This window comes from Olea europaea, chromosome 9, assembly GCF_002742605.1.
Source record: "Olea europaea var. sylvestris chromosome 9, O_europaea_v1, whole genome shotgun sequence".
Taxonomy (NCBI): domain Eukaryota; kingdom Viridiplantae; phylum Streptophyta; class Magnoliopsida; order Lamiales; family Oleaceae; genus Olea; species Olea europaea.
The window spans coordinates 7,143,261-7,158,406 of record NC_036245.1 but is presented as its reverse complement, the minus strand read 5'-3'; the positions used below and the strand labels follow the sequence as shown (position 1 = coordinate 7,158,406).

Here is a 15,146-nt window from a genome sequence, read left to right as displayed (position 1 = left end):
ACAAAATTTAATCAAGGCCGAATGTCAAAAATATAAGTCTCAAGTTGAAGGTCATTGCTTTAGGTATCAATGAACATACCACTACAATTAAGCCAGCCTTAATAAGGTCATTGCTTTAGGTGTCAATGAACTTGCTGGTATGTATTAGTTTTCATAATGAGAACTTTTTATCAAAAAAATGAAAAAGTACACTTTTCCATTTCATTTCATCATCCAAGTCTTATATTTTCGTTGCGAAGAGATTTAACAAGAAACAAGTCCAAGCCTTAGAAGACGAACAATTCCTCCTAGAATTATTTGTTTGCAGCATTTATATGTTCATTCTACTCTAATATTTAGTTCAATTTAGGACAATAAATAGTTGTATTCAATTGAAACTTTTAATAACCTTTTGAAATTTAAAAAGGTTAGGGGTATTCATTGTAATTTTTTTTTGAGACTCTTTGAAAGTATTGGTCTATTTAATTGAGACTTTTAAAAAATCTTTATAACTCACGTTATATTTAATTAAAACTTTTCAAAAGTCTATGTAAGTCGGTGATGGCAATGGGACGGGTTCGGGGCAGGGCTCCTCCACCTCGTTTGGCTCGAACCCCGCCCCGCCTTGGATGGGAAGGGGACAGGGCAACTTTTTACCTCGTTTAATTTTTTTAACATTTTCAAAGTTTCGAATTATGTTATTAGAGAATAAAATACAAATTCAAAATGGATTTTTAATGGTGTGAATTGTCTATAAATAAAATTATTTATTATTATTATTTTTAGTTTTTCTTCACTAGGAGGCGCATCCTAGCCTTGCCCCGGCCCGCACCTCATGATAGGGAGCCCTATCCTACCAACCCGTTAGGAGCGGGGTTTTTTTGCCATTCCTAATATAAGTTTTGAGGTATTAAAATTTTAATGATTTTTATAGACTTTTATTGAAGTTGCCAGAGTATTAACTTTTAAGTAAAAAGTACTAAAATAATATTTCAAAATTTGTCACATGGTTTTGGGAAATTTTTCACAAAAAATGATATTTTTTTAATATTATCTTTCATTTTTTTAATATTCTCTTTCATTGTCTAGAAATAAAACTATTTTTTAATTATTTTTTAAATTTTTTCTTCATCAGGCAGGGCATCTTCTCCCTGCCCCGTCCCGCCAATCTGTTTGGAGCATATTTTTTTGTCATCCCTAATGTAAGACTTGGGGTATTAAAATTTTAATGATTTTTATAGACTTTTATTGAAGTCTCTGGAGTATTAACTTTTAAGTAAAAAATATTAAAATAAAATTTCAAAACTTGTCACACGGTTTTGGGAAATCTTTCACAAAAAATGATTTTTTTTTTAATATTCTCTTTCATTTTCCCTTCTGCGAACAATAGAGTTATAAATAAAATTTATTTTTCTATTGATTATATTTGGTTCTACTTTTTTTTTCCCTTTTATTGTTTATCTCTATTTTCTAAGAAAAAATTAAATTATATTCTTATAATTTTATTTTTTCATTTATTTTTTGTGAAAATATTTATTTTTAATTAAATTATAAAATTTTATATAGAAAGATTTATAATTAAATTTAATTATATTGATTTTTTATTTATACTTTAAAGGCAAATTATATTAATAATACTGAATATTAAAATTAATTTTTATTGATTATTATTTAATTAATTTAATTATTTTTCTTTTAATTATTATTATTATTATTATATGAGAAGAGGAGGTGGAAGAAGATGGGGGAATTGTGGAAACAAACACTTGTATGGAAGAATTTCAAACTATTGTACAAAATTCACACAAATTCTATTTCGAAAGCCTTTTGTACTCTACAAAAAATGTTAAAATGGAAGTTTATAGAAACCTACGAAAGACTTCCACTAATTTTATTCAAATCTATAAAAAAATTAAAAAAATTAAAATAAAAATTCAAGAATTCAATTGAAATCATTACTTGAAAAAAGTTCATCAAAATTTTGAGAAGTTCCAGTTGAACACAACTCTTATATTTTGCAATAGTACAATAGGCCCACAATTTCAATTTAAAAGGGCAAAAAAGAAAAAAGGAAAAAAAAAAAATCATCATTACCAAACTACACACACAGCATATCTTACCAGCTTTCTACCGTGAACTAAGACAATGACAACTGAAAACTAATCTGAACAAAAAGGTTGAAAACTAATCTGAACTAGCAAATATGCAACTTGTTACTTGGCTTTTTTAATATTCTGAACGGTCATGAATTACGCTTCCTCACTCTCAAAGGTTAACTTGATCATGATACTTTTGAAGAAACATGTAACTCGATTTTAAAATTATTTTTTTATTGATTATTATTCAATTAAGCCCTTAAACTTTTATTCTTTTAATTTTTTTCTATTATATGGGAAGAGGAGGGGGAAGGAGATGGGGGATTGTGGAAGCCAACATCTCGTATGGAAGAATTTCACACTATTGTACAAAGTTCACATGAATTATATTTTAAGTGAAGCTTTAAAAAGTCTTTTGAATTCTACAAAAAAAATTTAAAAGTTTTAAAATGAAAGTTTATTGAGTTTATGAAAGACTTATATTAATTCTATACAAATTTTAAAAAAAAATCGCGAATTCCACAAAAAATCATCATTTTAATTTTTTTTTATCAAAATCTTCAAAAATTCGAATTGAATGCACCTTTTAAATCTTGCAATAGTATCATCGGCCCACCATTTCAATTTAAAAGATAACAAATATCATCATTACCAAACTACACAGAATATCTTACCAGCTTTCTACCGTGAACAAAGTCAATGACAACTGAAAACTAATCTGAACTAGCAAATAGGCAACTTGTTACTTGGCTTTTTTAATATTTCGAGTGGTAATTAAGCACCCGTTTGCCCCCATTACATTTCATTTTATTTTTTTCTTTTCTATTTTCAACCACACAATTTTCAATAAAATAATATTACACATAAATCGAAAACTTTTTCTTCTTTTTTAATCACTCATTTTTCAAAAAAGTACTATTCCATCCATTTTTAGAAAATGGGAACCAAACGGGGGCTAAATCACGCTCCCTTGCTCTCAAATGTTAACTTGATCATGATACTTTTGAAGAAACATGTAACGTGATTTTAAAGAAAAATTCAGAATGTACGGAGTTTTTTCATACAGGATAAAAACAGAAATCTCACATGGGGTGAGGTCCTTGTGAGTTTTATATTCAAAAAATTAAATCATCCACTCCAGATGTTGTGAGTCTGTAAAATTTTTGCATATCATTTTTCTGTACATGTAGTGTCTCTCGATTTTAAATTATAAATTTCTAATTCACTGGAATATATGTTGACGATGCATGTGCCAGTTCAGTAAGCTGTGGAATCCATCTATAACGTTGGTGTCTCCACCAAGAATAACAGTTGTGGGGAGCAGGTCATTTATATGGGTGTGAACCGGAAAAATTAAGCCAATAGCATATAAGTAATTACTTTTTCCCCATGTGTAGTTTTCACATGAACAACCTCCCATCTAGCCCCCGTTCGGTATGGATCAAAATTTATATTTTAATTTAAATTAAAGTCTACAATTAATTTTAATCACATATTTTATAGTATCCATTATTTTTCAAACACATATTTCATCATTTTTTATGAAAATCTACTAGAAGTTTTATTTTAATCCATATCTAACAGGTGCCTAATGCCTAGGCTTGATCCTCATAATCGACAATAATATTATATTAAACCTTTTTGCCCGAAAGAAAATGTCACTCTTGCTGACAAGTACTCAAATGGGAGTATGACCCATGTGAACAAAAAATGCCAAAAAATTCCTCTTCCTATTGTGAGGGGTTTGTCAAAGAGGATGTCAAACCTTCCCTGGTAACATAGCAAAGCTGATAATGTTAACTGGTTCTACCTGCAATGAGAAAAAAGGACTAGCTCAGGCCCAAAGTTCGGTGAATTGCCTGCACTAGACTAGGAAAGGCTCCACCCCTTATCTGTGTGATGAATTCATTGTTATACATATAAATTATTGCATTGGCCTTGGACGAGACCCATTAACGCACTCAGCCCCTCTCCATCTTCTATATATATGTGGTTTCATTTCTTTCTCCGACCGTTGACTTGATCATCGGAGTGCAAACGTTCGCCGAACCCTTTTCTCGACTGGAGGCCTTTGCTTCCTAACGAGGTGCTTTGTGTGCAGGTGATGAGGGGACGAGATCTTGGTGTATTTTTTGAAATCAACATTCATCTTCCTCTCATTCCTTTCCAAAAGATACCAACAGTTAGCACATCAGCAACATTCCTCCAGAACTTGAAAAGGCAAATACATTCCAACATTATTTTCTATCTTATTAAAATATATTTGGTGCAACAATATTGTATACAAACATCTTATTCCTTGATATGTTGCATACTTTTCATTTTTTTAATCCTAGTTACCGTACACTTGGACGGATTCAAAACGAGATCATATATTCAGCTTATCAATCAAGGTCGACAATGATATGCGCAAGTTGCAAGCATCTTTTCCAAGTCCCGGCCACAAAATTTCGCTTTCACAAAGTCCGTGTCAATTTTGATTACTTAATCCGCAGCAGAAAAGGGTCTTTGGTCTCAAGCTGTCATACTTTAAATATATTTTAAAGCAATTTGAAATTTTCCAGCTTGCACATTCATTTAAGAAACAGTTTTATATATATATTTATTTATTCTAAAAATAAAAAATTCAATACGGCACTAGTTCTTGTTATATACGTATTGGAAGCAAGTGACGAACTTTATCTGATTTTCATGTACAAAATCTTTTAATTTGACACGTTAAAAATAGTCGAGGCGATAACCGCTATATAAATAAATGGGTCACGTCTAAATCAATCTACAACTTGTCATGTAATTTCCCTGAATGATGAGCCATTATTTTGTCTAAAGCACATTTTTCCTCCAATAGAATGTGCTTAAATTGGAGTCAATGGTTATGATTTAGCCTATGTACAGTAAAGATTAAAATCGGATTTTTAATAAGTTTTGATAAAATTAGATGAAATATGTGATTAAAATGTCGTAAATCTTGTGAAATATATAATTAAAATTAAATGTTGACTTTGATTTAAAAAATTAAAATCTAAATTTCAATTTTTATTAAACAGGGCTTTAATATCAATTTTCCTTGAACACAGAGTGCGCCTTATTGCAATTCCTGAAGTCGTGTGTCTCCCTTTAGTTGTATATACTAAAATACCACATCTAATGACGAAGGTTGTGGTCCATCAAAGTGCAGCGTGTGAATATTTTATTTCATATTTGTTGCGCTAATCTTATCCGTCGGTTAACTTCCATAAGATTTTGACACCTGTGTCAAAAAAAAAAAAGTTTTGTGCAAAAGGTTGTCATTGTTTGTATTCATTGTACAAATCTTCCCTATTAGTTTCAAGTTTGATATTTGCATCCTTATTTCTAGGGTTGGCAACGGTTCGATTATGGGTCGGTTTGGCTAAAATCATAACTGCACCACCAATTTTTTGACCATACCATAACCGTACCATAACCACGTAAATCGGTTAGATTCGTATCTCGGTTCGGTACGATTCGATTTCGTTAATAACTACGAAAATAAATTATTTTTTATAGGCTCATCCGTCAAACTGATATAAAACAATTTATAAAAAAAGTCAATGAAAATAAAAACACAATATTCCAAACGAAAATGCAAATATTATCAAACGAAAATACAAACATTATTCCAATTTTCAATTGTAAAATACAAATTTAACAAACAATGTTATAAATATAACAATACTAAAATTTTCTTTCATTCTTAATTGTTGTGCATCGAAATTACTTGATTCATTCTTCCCCACAAGTCTTACTAGCATAGATCAACACTCAAAGTTGATTTCTATAAAGTAAATAAGAAATGTAAGTAGAGAATACAACGATACTATCTATTCCAGAATGGTCTTAACTAATTTTTAAATAAAAAAAATGTACATTTTCGTCAACTTCCTTCTCGCTAAACGTTGCACAAACTCTAGAGTATGATGAAGAAGTAAAATTTTTTACACACAATAGAAAAAAATTAACAATAAAAGGAGCCGTGCATGAGTTTGTGGTTTGTGAAGAGTATGATTTGCGTTTATATACTGTTATACTAATGCTATTATTATGGGGTAATGGTAAGTGGGTTGGCCGGCTGAGTCATGTAGATGTAATCGAGGGGGAGATTTTTGTTTTGGGTTTAGATAGAAAAGTAGTGTAAATCCCAATAATCAATTCATTTTTTTTAACGGGTAATCGGCTCGGTTTTGGTTCGACGGTGTAAATATCATACCCGTACCGCCACGAACCGGTTCATTAAAATAAAAACCATATCCGTCCCATTGCACCATCGGTTCGGTTAACCGCATTTTTCGATTTTGACGGTTCAAATTGTCATCTCTACTTATTTCGACTTTTTTTCTTTGCAGAATTGGTCCTTTCCTTCCATTCCGTTTATTCCTTCAATCAAATACGGGTATTGACGCAAACCATCCCTATCATTTGCATATTGTTTCAATTTTGACATTTGAATTCTTAGATCGACCTTTCCTTTCGCAAAAGATTATTACCTCCATTAAAGCAGTTAAAATGATTAATTTACTCTCCTCTTTAAATGGGGAAATAGAAAAGAAAAAAGAATATAAAAAAGTTGCAGCTAGAGCTCTAAGCCTTTTGAAAAGTATAAACGAGTACCACACAAAATAATTCCAAATATTATAATAAAAGAAAAATATTTTATCTTCCCAATTAATGCCACTATCCCCATCCCCTACCCTCCGTCACCATCGGAAAAATACTTAAAAACGGAAATAAAAGTATAAAAAGGGTAAGAAAATAATTAAAAATATAAATCTAAAATAAAATAGTTCTTCTTTTCAAGCCAATTTCACACCCTATTGTCACCACCAATTCTCATAAAATGATGTTTGAAGTTGGTTTTCTTTCTTCTTCCATTAGAGGGTTCTTTTGAGATTTTAATACAAATTATAACCCTAACTACTCTAATTCAAATCCAGCAAAGAGGAAAAGAATTTCATTTTATTTTTTTTAAGATGGATTTTCTAAATATGTTTTAAATTATTTTAAAAGGGGACTTGTTTGCACTGTTTACTATTTAGTACTTTGACCTTAATTATTATTTTTATATTATTTCTTTCTTTTCTATTTATTTATTTTTCAAAAATTAATAAATTTGTTATTTTGCACTTCTTTAATGGACCTTTTACGAAAAGTAATGTTGATTTGAGGGTTCAAATGTCAAAATTGAAATGATATGAGCGATTTGCGCAATGAAAACAAACGAAATTTGATGATGGAATTAAAGGAATAGACCTTAAAGTACCAAGTTGGCAAGAAAGTATTGAAATAAGTGTGTAAATGTCGAATTTGAAACGATAGGGATGATTTTCGGAATAAGTACAAACGATGATGATCTTTTGTGTAATTACCCGTTCCACTAACCATTATCTGTATATATTTGTATATTTGCTATCCAAAATTCTCATTCGTCTCTGTCTTCCGAAAAATAAAGGAATTTACACCATATATGCTCTCAACAAGTAAAGCAAAGCAATATCTAAATTCGCTTCAAATTAAGCTCAACCTCCTTGCCTATGGCGGACCCAAATCCATTCCTTACGGCTGACCATAACCCTGAAAGAAATGGATCTTCCAGCCAATCCCACCTGCAGGTTCCCGATTTGGCCGTCCAAAAGAAGCCTAAGAGAAACATGTATGCTTTAGCTTGCTCTATTTTAGCTTCGATGACATCGGTCTTACTCGGATATGGTAATTATAAAAATAATAATACTGTTTCTTGTTTCAATTAGATTTAGTTTCCTTCTTGTCCCAACTTCTTCATAATTTTTGCAGATACAGGAGTGATGAGTGGAGCTACGATTTACATCAAGAAAGACCTCGGAATCTCCGATGTCCAAATAGAGATCCTAGTAGGGACCATAAACATCTACGCCCTTGTTGGCTCCGCCGTGGCCGGACGGACCTCCGACTGGATTGGCCGCCGTTACACCATAATCTTCGCTTCGGCAATCTTCTTTATCGGAGCTCTGTTAATGGGCCTGGCAACCAACTATGCATATCTTATGGTCGGCCGGTTTGTGGCCGGGATCGGAGTTGGCTATGCGCTGATGATCGCTCCCGTGTACGCCGCCGAGGTATCTCCGGCAGCATCTCGTGGATTCCTCACTTCTTTCCCTGAAGTCTTCATCACTTTTGGTAGGGTTTCTCACACATACCTAAATCGTGCGTAGATTGAGGTGTAGACACATGACATTAATGCTTATTTAAAAAAAATATATATATCATTTCAATTTACTTTAAATTTTTATTGTTGGGTAATTAAAAAATTAGGCTTAATTATAAATTATCTACTATAAGATAAAAAATAAATTGATTATTTATATCTCTCAATTTAAATTTTTTATTTGATTTCCTTAATTGTAGAGTTTGTTATTATTCCTTGAATGTGCAATAGTTGTCAATAATCAATAAGGGATCTGTGAATTTATCTTTTATAATTAATTTCTCCCTCTGTTATTCCATCTTTGAAATTCTACTTTTTGGAAGAATAATCGTTTCCACATCCCTGTTTGACAACCGTTAATTTTTAATTTTTAATTTTTAGAAACTGAGTCGAAATAGTGATTTTTTTCCTTGAAAAATGTGTGATAAAAAGTAGGAAATTTTTTTTCGGAGTTATGCATTAAGAGGATGTTTGGTGGTTTTAAAATTAGATTTTTTAATAAATTGTAATAGAAAATTTTCAAATGTATGATTGTAAAGTTGCGATGCTCATGAAAAATATGGTTAATAATGATTAATTGATTTTGATTTAGCGTTTGATTGGTTCTCATTTTTCTATAAATTAGTTTTTTTAAAATTTATTTTTAGCCACACATTTTTCAATAAAATAATATTATATATGTGAATTTAATTTTTTTTTAATTTTTGATTACATATTTTTCATCAATTCACTATTTAAAATGTATTATTTTTCCTAAAATGGGGATCAAACAAGGGTTCACATTAAAATCGAATCTTGATCAAAACAAAACGTGGACTGAATGTTTTATTGTGAGAAAAATCTATTTTATTTTTTATTTAAATTAATTTGGTTGATAGTTTGACAAAAACCCAAATATCTAGATAGTGGTTACTTTGTCGCTATTGTCGGTGTAAAACGTGAATTGTGCGGAGATGATATTGATATGTGGACCAATGAGAGAACTCAGCATTTCCTTTTGCATTTATTCCCACAAACACAAGCATTGTACTGTATTTCTACTTTTCTAGTTTGACACGCCTCCTCCATTTTGAAATACTACTTTTAAAAATCATTAGACTACTTATCCTTCATATTAAAACATGCTAATTTAAAAAATTTAAGCCCCGTTTGACATTCATTATTTGAATTTATAATAGGGGAATTGTATTTTTTTTGAAAAATGAATAGTTCTAAAAAAATGAAAAGTTTTTAATTTTCGTGAAATATTATTTTATTGAAAATTGTGTGGTTGAAAATAGGAGAGAGAAAAATTTAAATTAAATTGATGAGTTTTAAAGGGAACCAAAGAGGGGCTAAATCACTTTGTTAATATTGTTAATTCTAACAACATAAAAATGTGTAAATTTGTTATCTTATGTTGCCTAAAAATTATGTCTTAAAGAATATATGATGTCACTCTAATGTATTCGTTCTATCTATTTAATTTGTTTTGTAGGGGTATTGCTAGGATATGTATCCAATTATGCATTTGCCAAACTTCCAACTAACTTGGGCTGGCGATTCATGCTTGGTATTGGTGCACTTCCATCAATTTTCCTAGCTGTTGGTGTCCTATTCATGCCCGAGTCACCCCGGTGGCTAGTCATGCAAGGTCGTATAGGCGAAGCAAGAAGAGTCTTGGAAAAAACTTCGGACTCATTAGAAGAGGCCAAAATGAGATTGGCTGATATTAGAGAGGCTGCAGGATTGTCAGAAAGTTATCGCGACCTCGAAATCATTTCTGTTCCAAAACGAAGCCGTGGTGAGGATGTATGGAAAGAAATATTCCTCCACCCTACACCAACGGTCCAACACATTATGTTGGTGGGCGTTGGCGTGCATTTTTTTCAACAGGCGAGTGGCATAGATGCTGTTGTGTTATACAGTCCCCGAATTTTTGAGAAAGCTGGTTTAAAAACTGAGACGGACAGACTACTCGCAACTATAGCCGTAGGAGTCTCGAAAACTATCTTCACCTTAGTGTCCACATTTTTCCTAGACAAGATTGGACGACGAGTTTTGCTTCTTTCAAGTTGCGGTGGTATGGTAATCTGCCTCATAGGTCTGGCCATTGGATTGACTGTAATCGATCAATATCCCGATGAACAACTAACGTGGGCCATCGCCTTGTGCATTCTCATGACATTATTAGCCGTTGCTTTTTTCTCGTCGGGGATGGGTCCCATTGCATGGGTCTACAGTTCCGAGATCTTCCCATTGAGGCTAAGGGCCCAAGGTTGTGGTATGGGAGTCGCAATGAATAGATTCATCAGTGGGGTGATCTTAATGTCATTTATATCCCTGTACCAGAGTATTACAATTGGAGGGGCTTTCTTTTTATTTGCAGGGGTTGGAATTATAGCTTGGATTTTCTTCTACACATTGCTACCGGAGACACGGGGAAGAAACCTGGAGGATATGGAGGTCCTGTTTGGTTCTTTCTGTAGATGGAGATCCACCAGTAATGCATTAGAGGAGAAGAAGAAGAGAATGGAGGGCGATTTTTATGGACTTCCTAAACCACAGTAACCTGGTATGTCGATCTACGATATTAGACCCGTAATCGACTTTATTTAAAAGTGAAATAAGTAGAAATCTTGATTGTTGTAATATGCACTACTTGCTGAGTAGTGAAAATGCTTGTGGTCATTTTTGTTCTTTGTAATAGCTGGCTTGGTGCATGCAGACGTTCTCAAGGGAACTTCTCCTTGTATTGCAAACACTCCCCAGTAATTTCTTCATATCGAAAGAGTCCTGTCCCATTATTATTTGTGTACACGATTGGTTGAATATGATAAAATGCTAGTTCTCATGCAATTTATTATTTTTAAATGATTGTTGTACATATTTCTAATAATAAATATACACCATTGATCACACACTTTACATGCAGTTTTAGTTTCAATTTCTTCTTGATTTTAACTGGTAGTAGATATAAGATGATTGTTTATTTTCAGCAAGTTTGTTTACAAGTAAATTCTAGATTTCATCTCCTTGAAGAATTGCAGTCAATTTTTTCGTCCACTTGAAGAATTGTATTCAACTTAATCCAAATTTAGCCGGTGTTTGTTGCCCATTATTTAGTAAGTTAGAGAGTTTTGAGTAGTATTATTTTGAGAATGTGTGATTTAAAAGTAAAAAAAAAAATATATAAAAAAATATAAAAAAAAATTTATTGGTTCGTTTGTAGAATATTTTATTGTGTAAATATGTGATGGAGAATAATATTGTAGCAAATAATTTAAAATTTTAACGATTGACAAACAGGGCCTTATGGTGATGTGTCACTTCTTCCTGGTATATGGAATGAAGTTAAATTCTCAATAACTGTGTACGTAATAAAAAATATTTTTTTAAAAGAATCAAAATACATCTCATACACAGTAATGTTACAGCGAATATTTTCAAAAATTTATAATAATTTTGTACTGCACTCTTTTCAGAAAATGAAAAAGAAAAGGCGTACTATAGCATTAAGCGTGTACTTTTAAAGCCCAGTTGTTTTTGCCAAAGGAAATAAAATCATAGAAGCAAGCTTAATTCATGTGACCTCGGTAGGAAACTAGTTAGCCATGGCAATGAGTTGAGCCGAACTTGGATCGTCTATGATCGGGTTCTACTAATTGTTATCGAGTCGAGCTCCAAAAGCACCCATCTCTAGTCTTCCTCAAGAAGTGATTTACTTATTTGAAATTTAAGAAAGCTGTATAGTGTGTTTCAGTTCAAATCTTCTCATGTCATTCATTCTTTTCTCCTTTATGGAGGCTGATGGACTCGAACTTGTCATCCTAATCATGTCAGCCACTTTGTTCCAATCTAAGGCTTGTGATAATGCGCCGTTTGAAATATTTTGATTAGTTTTGAGGTCGGTTGCAATAAGGTCATGAATGACACTTTGACTATAGGTTTGTGTCCTATGTCATTCTAACATCTTCCTGATAGGTTGATTTGATCGGTATTGCCTTAACTTCGTTTTATTTTCTTCAATTTCTATTTTTATTTATAGTGCAAAAAACTGGAATGAAAATGAATATTTGAAAATGCATTCATACGATCATAAAATATCATAAAAATTTATTTAATGCAATATTAACTTCTCTATCTTTTAAAGTATTCTCAAGAGACTATTTAAATTTAAGACTCTCTCAATATTGGAGAATCAATTTTGAAAAATGAGATTTCAGTATGTTCTCTCTATTGGAACTTTTTAAACTATCCAAAGTGGCTCTCCAAATCAACTGTTTATTAATAGTCGATGATCTAAAAGATCTGAATCCATCTCAATTTGTAAGTATTATGTACGTGAATTTTTTCATATTCTTCACATTTTAGGAAAAAAAAAATGTACCCGTAGTAATTTGTTCATGTACAATTTTAACTTTACCTTTATTGAAAAGTAATCGTTCTCGAACCCAGAAAAATGATGAAAGTTTCAAAATATTTTCAAAATGGGGCGTGCGTTTCAATTCAATAGTTGACGTAGTCATAAGATCATTTGATTGATATGATGAGTTTGATAAGATATTGAGACAATCTAATTTGGACCCAAATATGGTCCCAACCATGTGGCCGGTGCAAGTCTTTACATTGTTCAAACCGACTTCAACCCACAATAATTGATGATATTTCATCGCTAATTTGTTGATAAAAATAGAAAAAAAAAATGAATATGAAAATTAATTAAACACTTATATGTTGATTTCCCAACGGAGATTTCCATTGGTGACTATTTAAAAATAAAACTTAAAATTAAAATTATTCGAAACCAAAACCCATCGCGAAAAACTTTTTTAAAAATTAAAAAAATTAATAAACAATTACGTACTTAAATATTTCCATATAAAAGTTTGTAAATAAAAAAAAATTAAAATTAATAAACACTTTCCGACGTACAACAATCCATTAAAAAAAAATGAAAAACAAAAAAAAGAAGTATGACAATCTGTCAATATTTCAAAAAGAACAAAGTTGGTCTTACCAATCCCTCACATGGGGTTGGCCCCACGTGGGCCCCGACGCCATTTATATAATTTAAAAAAAAAAAATCGACCCCAACCTTGTGAGTGCTGGGCCTGTACGCCGAGCACTACTCTTTCAAAAATTAAAGCAAGTGTATCATGTGTTTTGAAAAATTAAGCTAGCTTTCTAGTACATATTATCGAGAATCCGACATAAGTTCCGCCATAAATTAGTATTTTTTTTTAAAAAAATTATATTTATTACGGATCTGTAATCTGTTTTGTTTAAATTTAAATTTTACGGCCATTTTTCCTTCTTTAATTTCAACACCACGCTTTGGTAGGCTATAAAACAGATACCGATCGTCAAATTGATATCTGAATCGTTTACTTCATCGACTTCCATATCTTTTAACAATAAAGGTATGAGTACAGAAAAAAAAAGCTATGAGTACAGAAAATTTTTATTAGAACTCGTACTAACACTGATATAATAAAACATGATTGGACTTTTTTTTCCCCATCTTTCAATGATGTCATATCTGTAAAATTCTTCTGTCAAAAAATTCTATACCTCTAGCATTGTTCATCTTCTAAATATTGAGTTTTTTCACAATTTGCATTTGGAATTTCGTTTTCTGTTATTTTTATCACCTTTGTCAATTAATTTTGCTATACGTGAAAAACAAAAATGTGGCAAGTCGAGATAATGATCATAGGCAGTTGCAAATTAGGTAATCATAATCAGTTATTTGTGTATCTCGATATAAATATAACTACAAAATACACGGTCATCTAAAAATGCTACGAGAAAAGGTTGAATAGGTAAATTAATGAAAACAATAAATAAGGTCAAATTCGTGCAAGCAAAATGTGATCAAACACATCAGAAGCAAGTAAATTAGTAAATTAAGGTACCAGATTGAATAGAGCTCAACTCGTCATGTATTTTAAAAGAATGACTTGATAACGACTTTGCAGGGACTTCGTGCAAAATCTCTTCGATCTTTCGAGGCACATAAGAGCATTTTGTATCTACAAGATTTTCTAAAATGAAGACTATGAACAGAACCAAAATAATTATTTAAGTGAAAAAAGATGTCTTTCACTTTTTTTTCCCAACAAAAGTGTCTAACTATAGGATGATTATGTTTTAGCACAAGTTGCTTTAATGATAATTGACAGTTCGAATTGATATATATGTGTAATTAATTATCATGTAGGACAGGAAAAAATAAATTCTAATAAGTTATCTTGAATAAGTGATATCACTTTGCACTTTGCTTTCTTATCTTGAATAAGTGATTCAAATTCATCACGGAATTGATTTTAGAGAGAATTGCAGCCATGGTCCCCAATATATATATTTTTTACAGACTTTATTCAGACTTTTTATTTGTATCAATCACTATCTCAAATCTTTCATTTTTATTGCGGCACAGGGACAAATAGATTGAATCCATCCATTTGACAATTAGTTGATCTCAAAAAATAATTTTGACTACATTATTAGCTATTTCAATAATGGTAAAATGGTAATTTTGTATTTTATACGTAAAATGAGTTAAAAATTAAATTTAAAAATAAACAAATTATAATAATTTCATGCCAAAGAATCAAATCGAAGAAATAAAAATGAAAACCGTAAAATACCATATTAAGAAGAATAGTGCTATTTAGTTCCAATGAGGTTACAATCTCAATCTATGTGGTGGTGATGATATGTTGAATGAAAAGTGAAAATAAGTAACTTTTTAATATTACAAATCATTTAATACCACATTAACGTCACTTAAACTGAAAATGTAACTCTAGTGAAATTAAATAGCATCACTTTATTAAGAAAGCTACTAGTGTAGTGGAAAATCACCTCCTATTTCTTTCTGTAATTGG

General features: G+C 31.2%; 1 protein-coding gene across 1 annotated transcript; it reads left to right on the top strand.

The window, feature by feature from the left end:
• The first annotated feature begins 7,503 nt into the window (after positions 1-7,503).
• LOC111399534 (putative polyol transporter 1) lies at positions 7,504-11,127 on the top strand. The gene is made up of 3 exons (XM_023026902.1): positions 7,504-7,799; positions 7,884-8,246; positions 9,752-11,127. The coding sequence occupies exons 1-3, from the start codon at positions 7,625-7,627 to the stop codon at positions 10,822-10,824; spliced, it is 1,611 nt and encodes a 536-aa protein (XP_022882670.1). The 5' UTR covers positions 7,504-7,624; the 3' UTR covers positions 10,825-11,127.
• Positions 11,128-15,146: the final 4,019 nt, after the last annotated feature.